This window comes from Bubalus bubalis, chromosome 24, assembly GCF_019923935.1.
Source record: "Bubalus bubalis isolate 160015118507 breed Murrah chromosome 24, NDDB_SH_1, whole genome shotgun sequence".
NCBI lineage: Eukaryota > Metazoa > Chordata > Mammalia > Artiodactyla > Bovidae > Bubalus > Bubalus bubalis.
The window spans coordinates 32,712,823-32,735,902 of record NC_059180.1 but is presented as its reverse complement, the minus strand read 5'-3'; the positions used below and the strand labels follow the sequence as shown (position 1 = coordinate 32,735,902).

At 51.2% G+C, this 23,080-nt stretch overlaps 1 protein-coding gene across 1 annotated transcript in view; it reads right to left on the bottom strand.

Annotated features, from left to right (window-relative positions):
• The window catches only part of TVP23A (trans-golgi network vesicle protein 23 homolog A), a 33,277-nt gene extending 30,053 nt beyond the window's left edge, over positions 1-3,224 (bottom strand). Inside the window, exons 1-2 of the mRNA XM_006068152.4 lie at positions 2,694-3,224; positions 2,363-2,442 (exon numbers count right to left, since the gene is read on the bottom strand). Of these exons, the coding sequence (XP_006068214.1) occupies positions 2,363-2,442; positions 2,694-2,702 (89 nt within the window). The 5' untranslated portion in view covers positions 2,703-3,224. The remainder of the gene's footprint in view (positions 1-2,362; positions 2,443-2,693) is intronic.
• Between the last annotated feature and the right edge of the window lie 19,856 nt (positions 3,225-23,080).

Sequence of the window (23,080 nt, the reverse complement as noted above, 5' to 3'; positions counted from 1 at the left end):
CCTCCCAGGGAACACTTGGCACTGTCTGCAGACCTCACTGGTGGGATGCTCCTGGCATGTGGTGAACAGAAGCCAGAGATGCTGCTAAATATCCGAAATGCCCAGGACATCCTCACCACCAAGAGCAACCTGGCCCCAAATGTCAGCAGTGTCGAGGCTGACCATCCCTGCTCCAGAACAGACCACGCCATAGAGGTAGGCGGTGTGTCCTGTACACCACGTGTCCCCAGCCACCAGCCCAGACGTGGGTATACAGGAGGAGCTCAATGAAGACTGAGTTGGCTGTAGTGAGGTGAATGAACCTAGAGTCTGTTATGCAGAGTGAAGTTAAGTCAGAAAGAGAAAAACAAATATCATATATGAACACATATATATGGAATCTAGAAAACGGTATTGATGAACCTATTTGCAGAGCAGAGATAGAGACATAAGCCGTAGAGAACAGACTTATGCACACAGCGGGGGAAGGAGAGGGTGGGACAAATTGAGAGAGTACACTGACTTACATACACTGCCATGTGTCAAACAGACAGCTAGAAAGAAACTGCTGTAGAACACAGGGAGCTCAGCTCAGTGCTCTGTGATGACCTAGAGGGCTGGGCTAGGGCAAAAGGAGGGTGGTCCGAACGGGAGCAGATGTATCTATTCTTGCAGCTGAGTCATGTAGTTGTATAACAAAAACTAGCATGACACTGTAAAGCAATTATCCTCCAATTAAATTTTTTAAAAAAACCAACACTGAACACATGAGTTTAGATGATCTAGAAGATATCCCAGGATTCCAGTTCTCTCACAGTATCTTTCCTTAAAGATAATCATAGGTCACTATGGTAGGTTGAACAATCCCTCAATCCAGGGCCCTGACCACTGGAGACTGTGACTGTCACTAAGTTGTTATGGCAAAGGGGCCTCTGTGGGTGTGATCAAATTAAAGATCTTCAGGTGGGAAGATTACCCTGGATTATCCAAGTGGGTCCGAAAATGCAACCACAAGTAACCCAGTAAGAGGAAGGCAGAGGGAGACTGATACAGAGGAAAAAGCGATGTGAAATAAAAGTGAGGCTCAAGATGCTACAATGCTCGTCTTGAGAGGCAGCAGAAGGAGTCACCAGCCAGCAAACCACCGGAAGCTAGAAAAGGCAAGAAACGGATCTTCCCCTAGAACCTCCAGAGGGAGTGTGTCCTGTGGACACTTTAGTTTCAGCCCAGTGAAACTGATTTTGGACTTCAGAACTATGAGAGAATAAATCTCTGTTGTTTTAAGCCAACACTACCTCTGGCTGGGGGCTTCCCAGGTGGCTCAGATGGTAAAGAATCTGCTTGCCAATGCAGGAGACGTGGGTTTGATTTCTGGGTCGGAAAGATCCCCTGGAGGAGGAAAAGGCAACCCACCGCCGTATTCTTGCCTAGGAAATCCTGTGGACAGAGGAGCCTGGTGGGCCAAGGTCCATGGGATCGCAAAAGAGTCGGATACGACTGAGCGACTAAAACAACAATATCTCACTGGCTAGAGTTGAAAGAGGGCCAAGAATAAAAATTCAAGCCCTTGTCTACCTCTCCAGCCTCCTGCCAACCCCTGTCTTCTCCCCCACTACCCTCCAGACACAGTGGCTTTCCTTTGACCTTCCAAACACAGCCCTGGGCCCTTAAATCTGCTTTTCATTCTTCAAGGAAGGTTTTAGTCAGAGCCTCCCATGCTGGCTGCCTCTCATCACTCAGTTCAGTTCAGTTGTTCAGTTGTGTCCGACTCTTTGCAAGCCCATGGACTGCAGCACGCCAGGCTTCCTTGTCCTTCACTATCTCCCAGAGTTTGCTCAACTCATTTCTATTGAGTCAGTGATGCCATCCAACCATCTCATCCTCTGCTGCCCCTTCTCCTTTTGCCTTCAACCTTTCCCAGCATCAGGGTCCTTTCCAATGAGTGGGCTCTTTGCATCAAGCAGCCAAAGTATTTGAGCTTCAGCATCAGTCCTTCCAATGAATGAATATTCAGGACTGATTTCCTTTAGGATTGACTGGTGTGATTTCCTTGCAGTTCAAGGGGCTCTCGAGAGTCCTCTCCGTCATCACAATTAAAAGCACAAGGCTGCTAGCCTCCCCAGTGACTTTCTCTTTCATCAGCCTGTTTTCTTCCCAACTCTTCTCACACTAATTATCTTGTTAACATCTTTGTTCACCTGTTAGTCCCCTCCCCCCAAGACCACAGACTAGGAGGGCAGGACCTTGTCTGGTCTGTCCTGGGTGTGCTGGGAGCCCGGCGTCTGGCACACACCGGGTACTCAGTACATCCTGAATGAATGAACCTGAATGAATAAATCTGCAGCACTGAGTGTGCCTGCCCAGCTACCGGGTCAGAACGCACCTGATCTTGGCTTTCCGAAACGCCAGCTCCTCCTCGTTGCCAAAGTCCAAGGACACATCCTCGGTATCATCCACCAGGGCCTGGGGACATCAATGACGAGTGACAGGCCCTTCCCAGCGGTGCACAGGCCCTCTGGCCACGACCCTCTCTGCGGGCGGGGCCTTCCCCTTCTCCACCCTCCCGCCCACTTGGGGTCCAGCGCAGGCCCAAGCCCCGGCTCCCGCATCCCTCCCCTCCCTCCTCCTCTTCCTCCCAGCTTCTCCTAGCCCTCCGCAAGGCTCCCAGCATCCTTGCCACCACCCTCCCATCTCCGGCATCCCCGCGGCCCTACCTGCTTCATCCTTCCCAGAGCCCACCTGGAGCCCACAACCCAGCCTCCGGCTGCACCTCTCGCTGCGGAAGGGCTGGGACGCCTGGCGCGCAGTGGCGGTGCGCGCGGGGACACGGTGGGGTTGGGGTCAGAGCCCGAGCCCCCGGTGCAGCCTCCTTGCTGGTCTCCGGTGGGGGCGGGGCGCGCGGGCCCCAGAGCGCAGTCGCCGGCGGGGGAGGTGGGCTCGACTGCCCGGGCGGGGGCGGGGCTTGGGAGGGTCCCTCTGCCCGGGCCCTCCGGGAACACCGCCTAGGAGAGACAGTTGATGCCCAATGCAAGGATGGAGGGTGAAGACGGAGCGGCGGCAGGGAGGGGACGATTCGGGCTCAGAGGCGGACTCGGGAACCCAGATCGGTGATCCTGCGAGAAGTAGAGCGAGTGGGTCAGTGAACCAGGTGGATGTTCCATAGATGTCGACCGAGGGAGGGAGCGAGTGCAAGAATGAATGTCAGTGTTGGGCAGCCTCTCTCAAGGCTGGAGAAGGCCGGTGTTTCCCCAAAGAATTCCCTAGGGCCTTAATTAAAAACAATTTCCCAGGCCAACCGCGGAGATTCCTAAGGCCTGGAGTGGAGTTCCGGACTCGGCCTTTTAACAGGTGAATCTGCTGCAGCTCTGGCGTGGGTCCCATTGCCGCCCACGGTGACGTTGCCTTCATCCTGGTGCCAGACACACACTATGGACAATGTAACTATTATTAGCAGTAATAGTAGTATTTCTGCTTCCCTGGTGGCTCACTAGTAAAGAATCTGCCTGCCAATGCAGGCGATTCAGGTTCAATCCCTGGTCCAGGAAGATTACCTGGAGAAGGAAATGACAACCCACTTGAGCATTCTTGCCCAGAAAATCCCGTGGACAGAGGAGCCTGGCTGACTACAGTCCATGGGGTCCCATAGAGTCAGACACAATTTAGCAACTGAACAGTAACAACAACAACAAATGGATATAAAAGCCTTCCCAGTTATCTCCCACAAAGGAAGTCTTTGTCACCAGATAGCTTTTCCTGGCCCAGGACAGGGTCACTCCCCTCTACTTTCTGCCCTTGCCTCCTCCTGGCCACCCACATAGGAGCAGAGGTCAAAGAGTCTCTATGCCAAGGCCCTAGTCCTGCCTTTTGCCCTTCCACCATGGGCAGTAGGGACCTGTCTTCCATCCCTGGTGACTCAGAAAAGCGCTGGTGGTTTCCAAGGTCTCGACACAATTCACTCCCTGCTGATCCCCGCAGGGGTGGGTGGCTGCCAGGAGGGAGGGGTAGGGAGCAGAGATGCAAGAAGGCACCTAAGCTCTGAGCCTTGGGCAGGCAACCCCCCACCATTACCTATACTGATCCCACTAAGGGTCTGCCAGGTGTGTGCGGAGGGAGGGTACTTGCTCCTGGAATGCCGTCTTGGGAGTCAAGGGTCTGGGCAGGGCCTGAGAGGCTCGATAACAGCACTCCAGTGATGCTAATGTTACAGGCCTCTGGACCACCCTTTGAACTGTAAGGATCTCAACCACCAGAGAGCTTCCTTGGTGGCTCAGCAGTAAAGAATCCCTGCAGTGCAGGAGATGCTGGTTTGATACCTGGGTCAGGAAGATCCCAGAGAAGGATATGACAACCCATTCCAGTATTCTTGCCTGGGAAATCCCATGGACAGAGGAGCCTGGCGGGCTATAGTCCATGGGGTCCCAAGAATTGGACACAACTTAGCAACCAAACCACCACCAAAGCCTGGCTTTCTAGAAAAGCCTGTTGGTTCTTCCAGCCCAAAGTCTGCTCCAGGCAAAGAAGAGTATCATGTTGAGAGGCTAGGGCACCCTAAGCTGCCCTCCCCAGCTTGGCTACAATTGCCTGGGAGGGATAACAGGGGGAGGGGAGACAAGGGACCACAGCAGAGGGCAGGTGAGGGTGAGAAGCCGTTACAGAACATTTAGGGGCTTTTCCTCTGATTCTGAGAATCACCAGCTGTTGGTGTCTGTTAAGTTGGGGCTCAGAGAGTCCTCAAGGAGGTGAGGAGGTAGGAAAGCCCCCTTGGAAGCCCCATTTGGGGTCAAACTGTCATTCTCAGTCCTCAGGTTGGGGGTACCTGGAGAAGAGTCTCAGCCCCCACCATGTGGAAGCCACGGGCTCCTGAGCTGCCCTCAGGGGACTGCCGGCTGAGAGTGCAGAGGTGGGGGCCAGAACTGGGGACTCTGGGGAAAGCGCTCTCCCTCTCTTCCTCCCACACCTGGATGATCCTCTGCATGGTCAGCCTGTGGAGTTTCAGAGTGGGCAGAGAGCCCGAGGATTCTGCAGAAAATTCATCATTGGCTTTGAAACCAGCTGCAGTGGTTTAACCGGGCTCTGCATGCTCAGTCGTGTCTGACTCTTTGCAACCCTATGGACTGTAGCCAGCCAGGCTCCTCTGTCCATGGGATTCTCCAGGCAAAAAACTGGAGTGGGTTGCCACTTCCTCCGGGGAATCTTCCCACCCCAGGGATCAAACCCATATCTCCTGTGTCTCCTGCATTGCAGGCAGATTCTTTACCCACTGAGCCACAGGGGAAGCCCAAAATTATTTGAAAGGCTGATAACTGTAGAAATGGTCACATAATATATGGATATATAATTGTTGTTTAGTCACTAAGTCATGTCCAACTCTTTTGTGACCCCATGGACTGTAGCCCCCCAGGCTCCTCTGTCCATGGGATTTCCCAGGCAAGAATACTGGAGTGAGTTGCCATTTCCCTCTCCAGGAGATCTTCCTGTCACAGGAATCAAACCCATGTCTCCTGCATTGCAGGTGGAGTAACCTGGGGCTGCAGGTTAAATGCAGATTCCAGGGCCCCTGAAGTTCCAGGGCCATTCTCAGGAATCTGCTTTTAATAAGGACAGTGGGGAATTCTTGGGTTCAGAGACTTCTGGAAAACACTGACCATCTCCCCTCACACCAGCATCACTGAATATGACCACTGAATCCTGCCTCGAGTCACCTCTGCTGGTCTAGGCCCAGGAGAGGCTTAGGGAACAGAGCTTTGAGAAACAGCCCCCAGCTCTGGTCCCTGCAGTGTGGCTTCCAGCACTGAAGCCAGAACAACTGAAGGGAAAGGGCTCCAGGCTCAGGCAGGCACTGGCCTCTGGATGGTTCTTGGAGGTGGACCTGTAGAGTCAGGCAACCCAGCTGGGAACGTGGTTCCACCACTCCCTGGCTGGGTGGCCTGGGGCAGGAGGCTTCAATTCTCTGGCCTCAGTCTCCACATCTGTAAAAAGGGACCACATCTCCCCTCACCTGGCTGGGATGATGCAAGGACTAGAGAAAACACATGTTGAGTGCTTTGCTCAGAGTAGGGATTCAGGAAATGGTGGCCCTGGTAATACTGCCTGTGGTCATCAGGAGAGGAACTTGGGGCCCAAGGAGCCCCTGTGGGCTGGATAGCTATATGTGCAGCTGTTGGTCCCCCCGTTACGGTGGAGATCCCTCAGCAGAAGGAATGACTCTGGCCTGAGGCTCAGGTCCTGTGTGTGCCGCCCAGCCCACAGGGCTTCCATTCCCCATCTGTGTGTGTCTGGACAAACCGCAGCCAGAACAGGGTACCTTGCATGGCCCTCTGCCTGAGACAGGACCCCACAGGCCTGGACCGGAAAGCAAAGGCTTGGATTGGATTGATACGGCCAAACGTGGGTGTCCAGAGCCTGGCTGGGAGAGGTGGGAGGTCGGCCTGACTGGACCATGCTGGGCTCTGAGCCACACAGACTTTCTGCTCTTTATTCTGCAGGAGAAAGGTGGGTGACGCAGAGGGTTAAGTCGTGAGTGTGGGGAGGGTGTGTGTGATCAGGCCTGGGGCTGGCAAAGGTGCTGAGCTGCCCTCATCCCCTCTCAGGCAGGGGGAGCAGCAGCCCCTTCTCACCCTCTCGGCCTGGCATCCCCACTGGTCCCTAAGATCCGCCCCCCTGGCACCTGGCAGTGCTCCAGCTTTCCCCCACGTCGGGTTATCAGATCTAGCAAGTAAGAGTCAGGGGCCTGCAAGAGAACACAGCGAAACTCTTTCTGACATAAATCATATCAATGTTTCCTTAGGTCAGTCTCCCAAAGCAATATAAATAAAAGCAAAAGTAAATTTCTAATCAAACTCATAAGCTTTTGCCCTGCAAAAGAAACTGAAAACAAATGGAAGAAACAAGCTCCAGAATGGGAGAAAATATTTGCAAATGATGCAACCGACAGGGGTTGAATTTCTAAGATAAAGAAGCAGCTCATACAGCTCAAAATAAAAATAGACAGCCCAATCAAAAAATGAGCAGAAGACCTAAATAGACTTTTCTCCAAAGAAGACATACAGATGGCCAACAAGTCAATGGAAAGATGTTCAGTATCACTAATTATTAGATAAATGCAAATCAAAACTATAACGAGATGTCACCTCACACCAGTCAGAATGGCCACCACCAAAACATCTACAAATAATAAGTACTGGAGAGGGTGTACAGAAAAAGGAACCCTCCTACGCTGTTGATGGGAATATAAATTGGTGCGGCCACTGTGGAGAACAGTATGGAAGTTCCTTAACAAACTGAATATAGAGTTTCCATATGAGCCAGCAATCTCACTCCTGGGCATACATATCTGGAGGAAATTCCCATTTAAAAAGATACAGGCACCTCAATGTCTATAGCAACACTATTTACAATAGCCAAGACATGGAAGCAACCTACATGTCCATCGACAGATGAATGGATAAAGAAGATGTGTTATCTATACTACTCAATCATAAAAACAAATGAAATGATGCATTCTATACCAATGTGGATGAACCTAGAGATTACTAAGAGAAGTAAGCAAGACAAATATCATATGTTATCACTTATGAGTGGAATCTAAAAAAGAAAAAACAATACCGATGAACTTGGGACAAGACAGGAACAGACTCACAGACACAGGTTACCAAAGGGGAACTGGAGGAGGGAAAAATTAGGAGTTGGGGGTTAGCAGAGACACACTACTATATATAATATAGATGAAGAACAAGGTCCTATTGTACACACAGAAAATTATATTCAATATCCTGTCATAAGCCATAATGGAAAAAAACGTGTAACTGAATCACTTTGCTGTATACCTGAAACTAACATAATATTTTAAATCAGCTATATTTCAATAAAAATAAATAAATAAGAGTCCTGGTGAAATTGAACTTGAGGTAAATAACTTTTTAGTATAAGTATGTCCCATGCAATTTGGGGGATGTACTTAAAACTAAAAAAATTATCAGTTTTGTCAACTTTGAATTTACCTGGTGTCTTCTATTGCCTCTGGCACCCTGCAGCTCCAGGTCAGAGTGCATCCAGGCCCGTGAAGCCGAGGGCTCCCACCCAGGGGGCTGCCCACCTGCCCCTGGGCCTCTGACCTTTCTGCTTCCCTGCAGAAGCTGCTCCCACTTCACAGGCCTCCTCGCACCTGACCTGGGCCCTGTCCTTCTCCAGACACAGCCGGTGCTCAGGAAGGCAGGGCAGAGGGCCGAGGGAGGAGGTGAGCCCTCCTTGGGGGCTTCTCTCAGGATCTCCGTCCACCTTGCTGGGGGGTGGCCGTGCCTGTGGTGAGCCCTGGATTTCTACCCAAATGGGCCCCAGCTGTGCCCGGGCCTCTGACTCCCCATCTGTGAAATGGGCAGAGATGCATTGCCCTGCACACTCCTGGGTCCTTCACTTGCTCCACCCTCACCTGCTCCATGCTGGATACACTGGTCTAGACACAGGGCCATAGCACTTGGCAAGACACACAAGGTGCTTGCCCCCTTCGGGCCAACATTCCAGTTGTAGATGGATGGTGTGGTGTTTAGTCTCTAAGTTGTGTCTGACTCTCTGTGACCCCATGGACTGTAGCCCACCAGGCTTCTCTGTCCATGGGATTTCCCAGGCAAGAACACTGGAGTGGGTTGCCATGCCCTCCTCCAGGGGATCTTGCTGACCCAGGGATCGAACCCTTGTCTCCTGCATTGCCGGGTGGATTCTTTAACACTGAGCCACCAGGGAAAACTGTAGATGGATAAAAACAATCAAATTTTTAAAAAAAAAAGGCACAAAAGTTGTCTGAAAAGTCCACTCAATGCCCCAAACAAATGTCCCTGTCCAGCCTGGGAAGGCACGATGGAGCCGCTGAAATGGGGTAAGACCGGATGGAGATGTTCCGTCAGCATCAGATACACACCGGGGTTTGAAGGATTAGTAGGAAAAAAGGATGTAACATATTTTCTCATAATTTTGAAACTTCTCCCATACTGAAATGATTGTGTATTGGGTTAAAGTGCAATGAAAATCAACTTGCCCTGATTTTACTTTTTTAGATGTGGCTAGGAGCACACTTCCTGTGATGCATGTGGCTTGCATTACATTTCTGTTCTAGAGTGTGATCGTCTGGGAATTCAAAAGGAGGACAGGGAAGTCACTCTGAACTGAGCCTCAGCATTGAAAAGAATTTTTATGCCCAGGTTGAAACAAATACAAACAGCATAATAAACACTTGTGTACTTGTCCTGGTTCAAAATTCTCAAACCAGCTCTTCCTTTTGTATTGACCCATTCCCCATTTCCTTCTTCCGTATGATTTTTTCTTTTCCTGGTTGTGCCGGGTGTGTTTCATCAGGAAGGCAGGCTTAGCTTGTGGGATCTTAGTTCCCTTACTAGGAATTGAACCCATGTCCGCTACATTGGAAGGCAGATTCTTTATCACCAGACCACCAGAGAAAGTCCCCTTCTTCTGTATGATTTTGAAGCAAACCCCAGCATCTAATTGTTTCACTTTAATACTTTGATACATAGCTCTGAAAATGGACTCTTGGAAAAACAAAATCACAGCAATCCCGCTCCTAAGTACAGCCCCAAGAGAACTGAAAACATGTTTATAAAATACCTTGTACAGGAATGTTCAGACAGGCATCATTCTTAGTAGCCCAAACATAGAAACAGCCCAAATGTCTGTCAGTTGATGAGGATAAACAAAACTCACGATATCCATATGATGAATAATCTTTTGCAATAAAAAGGAATGAAGTGAAGACTTCCCTGGTTGTCCAGTGGTTAAGAATCCGCCTTCCAATGCAGGGGATGTGGTTTGATCCCTGGTCATGGAACTAAGATCCCACATGCTGTGGGGCAACTAAATCCTGGCACCGCAACTAGAGAAACCTACATGCACTGCAATGAAGACCCAGCAAAATAAAACGGAGTGAAGAGCCCATACCTGCTACAGCCTCAGTGAAATTTGCAAACATGATGCTCAGTGAAAGAGGCTGGATGCACATGTTACCTGATTCTGTTTATATGAAATGTCCAGAATTGGCAAATCCATAGAGACAGAAAGCAGGTTAGTGTTTGCCAAGGGCTAGGGGATGACTTTTCATACTGTTCAGGGAGTTCTCAGGGCGAAAATACTAGAGTGGTTTGCCATTGCCTCCTCCAGTGGACCACGTTTTATCAGAACTCTCTACTATAACCCATTTGTCTTGGGTGGCCCTGCATGGCATGGCCCATAGCTTCATTGAGTTAAGGGAGATTGCTGGGAGAAATATCAACAGCCTCAGATATGCAGATGATACCACTCTAACGGCAGAAAGTAAAGAAGAACTAAAGAGCCTCTTGATGAGGGTGAAAAAGGAGAGTGAAAATGCTGGCTTAAAATTCAACATTCAAAAAACTGGAATCATGGCATCCAGTCCCATCACTTCATAACAGATAGAAGGGGAAAAGTGGAAACAGTGACAGATTTTATTTCCTGGGGCTCCAGAATCACTGCTGACAGTAACTATAGACATGAAATTAAAAGGCATTTGCTCCTTGGAAAGAAAGCTATGATCAACCTAGATAGCATATTAAAAAGCAGAGACATTATCACTTTGCAGACTAAAGTCCAAAGCTATGGTTTTTCCAGTAGTCACATATGGATGTGAAAGTTGGACTGTAAAGAAGGCTGAGTGCTGAAGAATTGATGCTTTAAGAATGTGATGCTGGAGAAGACTCTTGAGAGTCCCTTGGACTGCAAGGAGATCAAACCAGTCAATCCTAAAGGAAATCAACCCTGAATATTCATTGGAAGGACTGATGCTGAAACTGAAGCTCCAATACTTTGGCCATCTGATGAGAAGAGCTGAGTCATTGGAAAAGACCCTGATGCTGGGAAAGATTGAAGGCAGGAGGAGAAGGGGATGACAGAGGATGCGATGGTTAGATGGCATCACTGACTCAATGGACATGAATCTGAGCAAACTCCAGGAGATGGTGAAGGACAAGGAAGCCTGGTGCGCTGCAGTCCATGGGGCCACAATGAGTCGGACACGACTGAGTAACTGAACAAGGGGCTGGCTGCTGGTGACTACAAAGTTTCTTTTGTGGGTGATGAAAATGTCCCTGAATTAGATAGTGGTGATGATTTCACAGTTTTGGGAATATCCTAAAACTCACTGCATGTTATACTTTAAAAGGATGAATTGTACGGTATTCAAATTTTATGTCCATTTTTAAAAGCTTCAATATTATCATGCCTAACACGATGAATAATAATCCTTTGTGTTAGAGATCGTATCCAAAATCCTGTCAGGGTTCATTTCCTGATTGTCTCATAAATATTTTTATTTCCCATAGTTTGTTCCAGTCCCACCCCAAGCAGGGCCATGCCATGCAGGTGAGTAATGCACAGACTGTTGTTAATTAGTCACTAAATCATGTCCACCTCTTTGTGACCCCATGGACTGTAGCCCGCCAGGCTCCTCTGTCCATGGGGTTTTCCACACCAGAATATTGGAGTGGCAGAGAAGGCAATGGCACCCCACTCCAGTACTCTTTCCTGGAAAGTCCCATGGACGGAGGAGCTTGGTAGGCTGCAGTCCATGGGGTCACTAGGAGTCGGACAGGACGGAGTGACTTCACTTTCACTTTTCACTTTCATGAATTGGAGAAGGAAATGGCAACCCACTCCAGCATTCTTGCCTGGAGAGTCCCAGGGACAGGGAAGCCTGGTGGGCTGCTGTCTATGGGGTCGCACAGAGTTGGACATGACTGAAGCGACTTAGCAGCAGCATCCTGGAGTGGGTTGCCCTTTCCTCCTCCAGGGGATCTTCCTGACCCAGGAATCGAACCTGCCTCTCCAGCTTGGCAGGTGGATTCTCTACTACGGAGCCACCAGGGAAGTCCTCTACAGAGATAGATCTCTAAACCAGAAGGTTCCTCTCCTCTCTCCTCTCGTACAATGTGTTTGTGGAAGACCCAGACCCTGGGTCTTTTGCATCTTCTCATGATCTGTGTCCTGTGGCTTCTCTGGGGGTGGGGGACCCCACATCCTCAGACTGCTATGTAGGGCATTGCACCCCACCAGCTCTCCCCCAGTGGCAGCTGACTTGCCAAAGAAATACCACTGCAAGGTAGGAGCTGGCACAGAGCTGTGTGTTCAGTCAGAACACATGGAGCGTGTGGTTCGGTCATGTTCGACAGCTTTGCAACCTGTGGACTATAGCCCACCAGACTCCTTTGTTCATGGAATTCTGTAGGCAAGAATGCTGAAGTGGGTTGCCATACTCTTTTCCAGGGGATCTTCCCCACCCAGGGATTGAACCCCAGTCTCCTGCACTGGCAGGCAGATTCTTTACCATCTGAGCCACCGGGGAAGCCTGTGACAGGACCTGGGTGCCAGGTAAACAGCAAGGACTAGGCCTTATCTACAGACTGTTACAGGAGTCTCGTCAGAGTCCCCAGAAAACAAGATCTTTCCCAGGCCCTCTTATCTTTCCACTTTGCACAGATTTCACAGGGCCCTCCACCCCTTCCGTTTCTGCTGCCAGAGCTGTACCCTGTCCTGTACACAGGTGGGAGCAGGAGACCTGGGTCTCTGTCCTCGGGTAAGTGGTTCCCACCTTCCCCCTCCCACTAGGTGGACCCCAAACTCCCACCCTGGCTTATACGGCTTTGCAGGGCAGGACAAGCTCCCCTCTTTCAGCTCAGAGGCTCACTCTGCATCTGCATGCTGGCCAGATTCCACCAGTCATTACAACATACCCACGTGGGTCTTTCCTTCCTCAGGGCCTTTGCACAGGCTGTTTTGGGGTTTGTTTGTTTGTTTGTTTTCTGCATCAGTGCTCCCTCGTGCACACACTGATTTATCGTGGTGCTGATAACAAGGAGGCTCCAAGCCTCCCTTCCAGACCCCCAGCCTAATGACCCAGCTACCGTCTCTACACCTTTGCTGTCTCTGTTTTGAGTTCTTGAGGGACTTTTCACGTGCCCCCTAACTCATCCCTCTTGCTTGCTGTTTGGTCATTTGTATTCCCTCAGAACTAGAATCTCAGCGCTGGGAGGGAAGGACCCTGTGTCTAGACTCACACCCAGAGGAAGTGGAGGAGCAGGTGAGTGAAGGCCCCCGGGGGTGTGTAGGACAGAGATTCTCTCCCTACCCATCTCACAGATGGGGAAATAGAGGCCCAGACACAGCTGAGGTCCATCTGAATAGAAATCAAGGACTCCACTCTGTGTTCCACCTGCCGTCAGGAAAGTGTGTGGGCGCCCCACAGGTAGCCCACGGGAGGAGCCCACTCCCCCCTTGGTTCTCTGCCCTGCCTTCCTGGGCACCTGCCATGGCTGGAGAGGGACAGGGCCCGGGTCAGGTGGGAGGAGGTCTGTGAAGTGGGCGCAGCTTCTGTGGGGTAGCAGGAAGGTGAGAGGCATGGGAACAGGTGGGCAGCCTCGGGGGCCTGGAGTCATGGGGTCCCCAGATGCAGTAGAGGACACCAGGTAAACCTGAAGTTGAGATAAACAACCGGTAATTTTTTAGTATAGCTATGTCCCGAATGGGCTTCCCTTGTGACTCAGACAGTCAAGTATCTGCCCGAAATGTGGGAGACCCATGTTCGATCCCTGGGTCAGGAAGAGCCCCTGGAGAAGAGAACAGCTACTCACTCCAGTATTCTTGCCCGGAGAATCCCATGGACAGAGGAGCCTGGCGGGCTACAGTCCATGGGGTCGCAGAGTTGGACATGACTGAGCGACTAACACGGTCGCTGTCATGTCCCAAATATTGCATGGGACATACTTATCCTAAAAAGTTTCTTACCTCCAGTTCAATTCCACCAGGCTCCCTTATTCTTACTTGTTAGATCTGGTGCCCCAATTTGGGAGGAGGGTTCAGGGGCACTGCCAGGCGCCAGGTAGGCAGATCCAGCAGGAGTGCCCAGCTGAGTGTGAGATGAGGCTGCTGGCCTGGGAAAGACAGGCATGGGGCTGCTGTTTCCTGCCCCTGCTCCTGCCTGATGGGGAATGGGGGCAGCTCAGGGCCTCTTCCAGCTCCGGGTCTGATCAAACACCCTCTACTTGCTGCTTAACCCTCTGTACCAGCCACCCTTGACCCACAAGATAAAGAGCAGAAAGTCTGCAGGGCTTAGGGCCTGGCAAGGTCTGCTAGTTACTTACCTGCTGTGCGACTGTTTAGCCAATGGCAGTGTCCTAATGACACGGGCCCCTGCCTGGTGGGGAGGTATAATTAAAGAGCTGGATGCTTTCGCTCCTTCCTGCAGCTGGGCCACTGCGTGTCCTTTCGCATGAGCCCTGCTGGCTGCTTAACCATGTGGAGGCCTTCTTCTCTCAAGTCCACTGATGCTGCCTCTTTGTGCCAGAAGCTTGCTCTTTGCTCTGGTCTCTGCTTTCACCTGGAATGAGAAGGGAGGCCTTCTCTAGGCCAGCAGGCCACTCCCCGGAGAGAGGAAATTCCAAAGCAGGGGACAAAAGGGACAGGCAAGCTTTGATGTGTCCGGCCTGGCCTCCCAAGCCATCTGACATCTCTCCAGGCTGTGGAGGAGTCGGTAAACAGGCCAGAGAAGAAGGCCTCTTATTACTCAAGGGCTGGGCCAAGGGCAGAAATGTCAAGTTCACTGCAGGGCTGTTTCAGGGAGAGTGGTCGGTGGTTGGTACTCATCTTGAGCTCTGGCCTCCTGTTGGAGTGCTGGGAGCTTGGCGGGTCCCTCCCACGGGTCCAGTGCAGGGAAGATCACAATGCTGGTCTCTCTCCCAGCAGCTGGAACTCCAGTTTGTGTCCTGCCCACGCTAGAGAAGATGCTGCAAGTGGACTCTGCTTGGTGGGGGCCTACTGATCTTTTCTGCCTCACCCTCCTCCACCCATCATGCTCTGGGAACCCTGGGCCAGAGTCTAAGATTTCCAGAAGCACCAATCCCCTTCCTGCCTCAGGGCCTTTGCACCTGCTCTTTTCCCTTCCAGGAGTGCCCTATCTCCCCAGATTTTCTTAGGACTGACAATATGAGGTCTCTCTCCAAAAAGACTTCACTGACTCCCAGCCCATGTTCCACCCAATCGCTCAATCCCTCTCTAGGGTCTGGAATCTAGACATGTTTTGTCCTCTTTCTAGCACTTTCCATGATGTCTAATTATCTTGGTTTCTTATTAGTTAAGCACTCTTTCTCCTCCCCTGTCCACCACTCGAATATTATCTCCGTAAGAACAGGTGACCCTGAGATGGTGGTCCAGGGTTAAGACTTCACCTTCCAATGCAGGGGGTGCAGGTTCTTTCCCTGATCAGGAAGCTAAGATCCCACATGCCTCATGGTGAAAAAATCAAAACATAAACCAGAAGCAATATTGTAAGAAATTCAATGAAGACCTTAAAAATGGTCCACATAAAAAAAAAAAAGCTTAAAAAATAAAAACAGACACCCCTTCTGTCCACTGAGGACAGTGTCAGGCACACTGTGGACGTTGGAACAGTGTCTGGTGAGTAAGCGATGAAGAGATGAGAGACTCTGGGGAATGTGCCAGGCAGCAGATATCTGCCCACTGTGCAGAAGATATTTCGGGTCAGGGCAAACAGAAGCCTGGATTCCACTCCCCACTGGGCGGGTATGATCTGAATCCAAGTTTTTCCCAGAAACGCATGCATCACGGACACAGATTGGAATGGGATGGGCAGTGGGGCCGGGTAGCCCAGGCTCCAGTTCAGAAGCACGGGTCTCATGGAGGAGAAGCCCATGTGTTGCCTGGCTGCCAGCCCTGGCAGGTCAGAGAGCCAGCAGGCAGAAAGCCACCACTTACGGGAAATGCTCTGATGAGAAGAAAAGGGCTGAGAGTTGTTTGGACCCAGCACTGGCCCTGGTCCAGATGGGATCAGGAAGCCTGCACCACCGCGTCAACCCAGCTCAGTTCCTCCTGGGAGCTGCTGTCGGCTGAGAGAGAGCCTTAAGAAAAAGCCAAGGGGCCCCACCCCTCCATTCCTGCCTCCTCGCTTGCAAAAGAAAAACAAAAAGCAGTTTGTAAGATATTTGAATGAGTCCTGAGAGGCAGCCAAGTGCGGTGGCTGAGAACAGACTCGCAGCTTGACCGGATTCGAAGCTCAGCTCCTCTGCTTTTCAGCCAGGAGATCTTGGGCAAGTTATTAAATCTCCCAGCCTCAGCTTTCTTGCCTGTAAATGAGGATACTTGTGGCATCTCCTTCTGAGGACTGATGGGGAGAGTGAAAGAGTTAATAGTTTACTATGTGCTAGGAACATTGCTGGCCACTCCTGTATGCTGAATAAATTGTCAGTCTGTCCTATGACCACGCTGGGAGACAAGCTGGACTGTGTCCATTCTATGGATGGGGAGACTGAGGCTCAGAGAGTTTTTTAGAGCAGGGGCACAGCAAACACATTGTAAAACCCCGAACAGATCTCAAGTCTCCTGCCTCTTGATCAGAGTTCTGCTCATCATGTAATGCTGGGCTCTGCAGTCAAGCTCTTGACCCAGGGTTGTGTGGCATTGGCCAGAGGGCTGAATTTGGTCTCCAGGCATGTTTGGGTCAGACCCGTGTCACTGAAAAGAGCCAACAGATGGAGTCTATGAAATTAATTGCCAATATTTAAAAATCAGATGTCATTTTTTTTTTTAATCCTTATATCTGGTTTCTCTTGAGAAACTGGGCACTCAGGCATTGTGGAGCCTGCCATCCCCTATGGCAGAGCTGAGCGGGGGCAGTCCCCCTCTAGATGAGGTCCCCTAGACCCAGCAGTTTGCTCATTTCTGTTCTCTGTCTGCTCCCGAAAAGTTTGCTTCCGCTTAAAACCCACTGTCTTGGAACTTCCCTGGTGGTTTAGTGGTTAAGAATCCACCTGCCAGTGAAGCAGGCTTGGGTTTGATCCCTGGTCCAGGAAGATCGCATATGCCATGGGATGCTAAGCCAGAATGCTGCAACTGCTGAAGGCCGCGTGCCCTGGAGTCCATGCCCTGCAACGAAAAAAGCCACTGAAGTGAGAAGCCCATGCACAGCAACAGAGGCTCAGTGCAGCCAAACAAAACACAAAGCAACAACCATAACAGAAATAAAAACAAACAAAAAACTCACCGTCTAAGGTGGGACTCCCCAGAAGCAGACCCTACCCACTGACAAGGATTCATAAGAATGTGAGGTTTTAGAGCAGAGGGAGGAAGACCAGGCAGACATGAGATATTAGGTAAAGTCCCACAGAAGGTGTATTATCTTCCTGTTGTTCAGTCGCTCAGTCGTGTCTGACTCTTTGCAACCCCATGGACTGCAGCACACCAGGCTTCCCTGTCCTTCACTATTTCCCAGAGTTTGCTTAAACTCATGTCCATTGAGTCGATGATGCCATCCAACCATCTCATCCTCTGTCGCCCCCTTCTCCTCCTGTCCTCAACCTTTCCCAGCATCAGGGTCTTTTCCACTGAGTTGGTTCTTTGGATCAGGTGGCCAAGTATTGGAGTTTCAGCTTCAGCATCAGTCCTTCCAGTGAATATTCAGGGTTGATTTCCTTTAGGATAGACTGGTTGGATTTCCTTGCAGTCCAGGGAATTCTCAAGAGCCTTCTGCAGCACCATAGTTTGAAAGCATGAATTCTTCCGTACTCAGCCTTCTTTATGGTCCAGCTCTCACATCCATACATGACTACTGGAAAAACCATAGCTTTGACTCTACAGACCTTTGTTGGCAAAGTGTTGTCTCTGCTTTTTAACATGCTGCCTAGGTATATCATAGCTTTCCTTCCATGGAGCAAGCGTCTTTTAGTTTCATTAATTTAGTTAATTTCCTAGGGCTGCCACAATGAAGTACCACAAATGGAGCGGCTTAAACAACAGATTTTTTTTTTTCGTCTCACAGTCTGGGAGCCAGAAGTCCAAGGTCAAGATTGTTGATAGGGCCGGGCCTCCTCTGAAGGCACCAGGGAAGGGTCTGTCCGGGCCCCTCTCCTGGCTGCTGGTGGTCCCTAGGCTTGTGAGAGCATGACTCCATCCTTCTCATTGTATTCTCCCTGTGTGCATGCTTCCCGTTTTTAGAGGGATACCAGTCACGCTGGATTCAAGGCCCACCCTACCCCTCATCTTAAATATTTACATCGGCCATGACTTTACTTCCAAATAAGGTCTCATTCTGAGGGACTAGGGGCTGGGACTTTAACATTTGAATGTGGGGAGGAGGGGAAAACAAGGCAGCCCAGAAGGTAACTGTGGCTCACTCAGAGTCTCAACCTGGGGGAAAGGAGTGGAACTATTTATACCCACCCCTGCCCCCGACCCCACTCCCCGGCCACGCATCAGCCACTGGATAAGGGCTGCCCCCAGCAGGGTCAGGAATTCCCAGGCACTTGCAGCTCCGGCCACACAAAGGCAAAGCGGGTTCCAGCAGCAGGAAGGTTGTCCTCCAGGAAAGAGGAGCTGGTGGTGCTGTTGGGAGTGAAAGTTCACAGGGCACTGCTGGGCATGAAGGTGGGAAGGGATCTGAAAGACATGAGCATCTGCTGTGCCCACCATCCATGGGATACACTGAAAACAAGCCTTCAGCCCACATCTGTCACCCATGTGCATGGTGTGGGTAGGTGTCTCAGGGTCTTCCTTTTTCCATATACGGGCCACATTAGCTGGACTGGAGCTGCCGGGGTGGGCGTGGACCATACACATCCACCCCCAATCCATGGGTACCCTGAGCCCGCTGGTACTCAAGGACAGGTGGCAGGTGGCTGAGCAGAGCCCTCATACCTGCCAGCCTCACCTGCAGGGGCTGAGGAGCCCTGGGACAAACGGGACTCCCAGCTTGGAAACCACATCCCACGAAATGTGGCATCTGTAGGCAGGAAGTGCAGTGTGGATGCTCAGTCGTGTTTGACTCTGTGCGACCCCGTGGACCATAGACCGCCAGGTTCCTCCGTCCTTGGGATTTTCCAGGCAAGAATACTGGAGTTGGGTTGCCATTCCCTTCTCTGGGGTGTCTTCCCCACCCAGGGATCAAACCTGGGTCTCCTGTATTGCAGGCAGATTCTTTACCTCTGAGCCACCTGGAAAGCACAGCGCTAAGCCAGGAAATGAGGATAACTATGGGCTCCCCTGGTGGCTCAGATGGTAAAGAATAAGCTTGCAATGCAGGAGACCCAGGTTTGATCCCTGGGTGGGGAAGACACCCCAGAGAAGGGAATGGCAACCCACTCCAGTATTCTTGCCTGGAGAATCCCAAGGATGGAGGAGCTTGGAGGATTACAGTCCATGGGGTCGCACAGAGTCAGACACGACTGAGCTGCTCTCACTTTCATGAGGAAATGGGGTCCTCAAGTGGAGAATTTGATTCAGCAGTGAAGGCGGGGGGCAGACAGGAGTGGTGCTCCGGTTGCATGTGCAAAGGTGATAAAAGTGGTCCCCACCCCAGTCATCTGAACACTTAAGCTGCTTGTGTGCAGGTGCCCGGGGGTCCAGGCAGTCTTGCTGTGGATCACCTGCTGGGAAGATGTCTCGAAGAAGGCAGCGGTGTGGTCTGGGAGAGGCTCACAGACATCGACCCTAGGGAGGAACTGTGGCGTCGTGGCAGGTGGCAGCCTTGACCTTTGAGAACATCAAGGTTTGAACTAGAAATCCCAGCTTGACCAACAACACTAGCTGGTCTGTCTGTGCTCCGTGCAGCTCCATGGATTCATGGTGGCAGCTGTGAAATGGCCCCGATCCCGCCCTCTGCACCCCTGACACTAAACTTCCTAGCAGCTGAGGGTGGTTGAGGCCAGCAGACATGGAAGAAAGACTGAAGCTTGGTGTGGGGCTGTCATTGCTTGTAGAGCCAACCTCAGGGCCACACACCAGAGCACATCACAGCTGACACCCCTGGAGTCTGACAATTTGGTTCCTGTCCCAGCTCCGCCACAGCTCTGAGCATTGAAACTTAGCTTGGGCTAGGCTGTTTGAACAAACAGATCTTACATTTTCTGAGCCTTAGCATGATAGAAATTCTCTCCTGCTGACTTAATAGCCCCGAGTTGATGTTTAGGCTGGCAGGACATTCTCCACTTCGAAGAATCCAAGCTATTTCTGGGCTCCCCTGGTGGCTCAGACGGTAAAGAATCTGCTTGCAATGCAGGAGACCCAGGTTCGATCCCTGGGTAGGGAAGATCCCCTGGAGAAGGCAATGGCAACCCACTCCAGTATTCTTGCCTGGAGAATCCCATGGACAGAGGAGCCTGGTGGGCTACAGTCCATGGGGTTGTAGAGTCAGATACGATTGAGCAACCAGCACACACACAGGCTCTTTCTATCCCGTGGCTCCATTGCCCTTGGACCTTGTTGTCTTCCGTACCCAGAAAATGGAAGGGGAAAGAGAACGCGGGGGAGGGAACCCACTCTCTTAAAGGACCCAGAAGAGGCAGAGATGCCACTGGCATGAACTTGGTCACATGACCACACGCAAATGCAAGCGAGGCTGGGAAAGGTGGTCCAGCTGTGTGCTTGCCTATAATCTTCCTTTTTTTTTTTTTTTCAATCAAGTTATCAAGTTTTTTAAGGTATTTCTTTTTAATTGAAGGATATTTGTTTTACAATACTGGTTTCATTTCTGCCATACATCAACATGAATTAGCCAGAAGTGTACATATGTCCTCTCCCTCTTGAATCCTATGTTTATAGAGAATTGAGAAGACAGCTCTTGGTGGATATCTATCAGCATCTTCCCCAAGGTGAGTTAATGCCTCTGGGGTCCCATCTTCTTGACTGAAAAATGAGAATGACAGCCCTCCCTCATGAAAAGTGCTTAGCGCTGTGCCTGGCACATGGTTGCTGCTGCTGCTGCTAGGTCGCTTCAGTCGTGTCTGACTCTGGCACATGGTAAACCCTTGATAAATGAGCATCCAGCATTACCAGGTACCTGTAGTGACCGCTGGGGTTCTTGGACATATTGGGGGAGAGAAACGATAGACAAGGCTGGACCTCCTGGTAGGCAGGAGAGGTCAGGCATACTGAGATTTTAACTACAACATGACTACGCTTGGACCCCATCTGGGGAAACCCAAATGTCTACAATTACTCAGCTTCCCTCAGAATTCAGTGAAACACTTCACACTACAGGTGTGAATGTTGAGTAAGTGCCATATTGCCAGTTTCAGAGAAAAATCAGCATTAGCTCCTGCCTTTGAGAGCCCTGAACGAAGTGAGCGGCTAACCCCCAGGCTGGCTGAACGTGGCCAAGGCACCTCAAAGACTCAATCTTCACTTCTCAGACTCACTTGGTCTTCGTGCCTCTAAGACACAGTGTCCTTAATTCATAGTTTTAACTCAGTTTGCTTTTGGAAAAACCCCAGCCACCGGGCAGAGACCTTGAGAAAGGCCCCACCTTGAACCTGATTGACCACTTCTGCATGAGGGGCTGTATCAAGGCCCCCCTTCTGTCCCCAGCACAGCCAGAAAGTCCTCACCCAGCTGTGCTCAGGACACTTCTGCTCCCGGGACCTCAACCACATCCCCAGACGCCCCCCCTCCAACCAACGGGACTCAGCTTGTGGCCCTCACTTTTCTGATGGGAAGCTCACACCTGGGGAAGGGAAGGTGTTGGCGTGGGCCACACAGCTGGGCGAGGAAGAGCTGGACCCCGATCCGCTCAGTCTCTCTGCTTTCTCTCGCTCTGCCCCTCCTGCAACGCACCCTCTGGCCCTCACTCAAGGTGAGACTGTTGTAAAACTGTAACTGGATCTTGTGAGACTCCCGCTTCAGACTCTCTGAAGGCTTCCTGTCCACATAATCCGATCTCAGCTCTGGGCTCTGCGTGATGCCCCCAAGAGATGCCTCCACCCCTCTCCTGCCGCCCCCAACCCCCTCCCCAGGCAACTTCCATCAGCTGTATTTCCATCCTTGTTGCTCTCTGGGCTCAGGGAGCTCACCTCTGCCTCAGGGCGGGGGAGGGGGGTTGCTCTTTCTTCTATGCCTGACACGTCCCCAACATGTCCTGACATACCCATCACAGACCAACAGTGTCACATTCTTCAGGGGGCTCCTCAAATGTCACCTCCTGGAACAGCCACAGTTGGTGCCCCTCACCCCCACCCTGCACCTCTGGGCACTCGTGGTTCCCACGCCTGCAAACACCTCCCATTCTTTGCTGGGGGCTTTCTCTGTCTTCCAGAAGCCGCCAGGCCCAGCAGTGGGGCAGTGAACCCTCAGGAGCTCCCTGCACCAATGGCTTTCAGGAGCTGGTGTCTAAATGCCCCAGTGCCCTCGTCCCTGAGTGGATGGGTGTCTCTGATACTCCGTTCTGTGTGGCCTCCTGGGGTTCCCAGTGGGATGGAGCCCCAGGCTCCCGCTGCTCAAGGTCTCTCCTCTCTGCCTCCCAGCAGCATTTCCTGCCACCCCACCCCACTCCCCCCACACCTTGGGGTCAGTTTCTGGAACACTTCACACCCAGACACACCCTCAAAGGCCTTCCTTGCCCACTATACCTGTAGGAAGTTGACTTGCAGCCCCAGAAAAGATCTGTCCACATCCTAACCCCTGGAATCTGAGCATGTGAATTTATTTGGAATAAGTGTCTTTGCAGGTGTAATTAAGGATCTGAAAATAAGATCATCTTCCTGGATTACCCATGGGGGACCACTGGGGCAGGGGGTGCTAAATCCAGCAACTGGTGTCCTTATAAGAAGGAGGGAGGACACACACAGAGAGAAGAAAGCCGTGTCAAACACAGACGCAGAGGAAAAGGCCATGCGCGGATGGAGCCAGAAACAGGAAGATGCCTCTAGAAGCCAAGGAACATCAGTAGCCCCAGAAGTTAGGAGAGAGGTGTGGGCAGATTACCCCCTAGAGCAGGGGTCCCCAAACTCCAGACCATGTACCAGTACCTCCTGTCAGATCAGTAACACCATTAGATTAGAAGTAAAGTGCACAAAATATGTAAAGGGCTCTAATCATCCTGAAACCATCCCCCCAACCCCCCGACCCCCGTCCGTGGAAGAATTGTCTTCTATGAAATCGGTGCCCGATGCCTAAAAGGTTGAGGACCGCTTCCCTAGACCCTCCAGAGGGAACCAATTCTGCCAACACCTTGATCTCAGACTTCTGGCCTCTGGAACTGTGAGAGAATGTATTCCTGTTGTTTTAAGCCACCCATTGGTGGTCC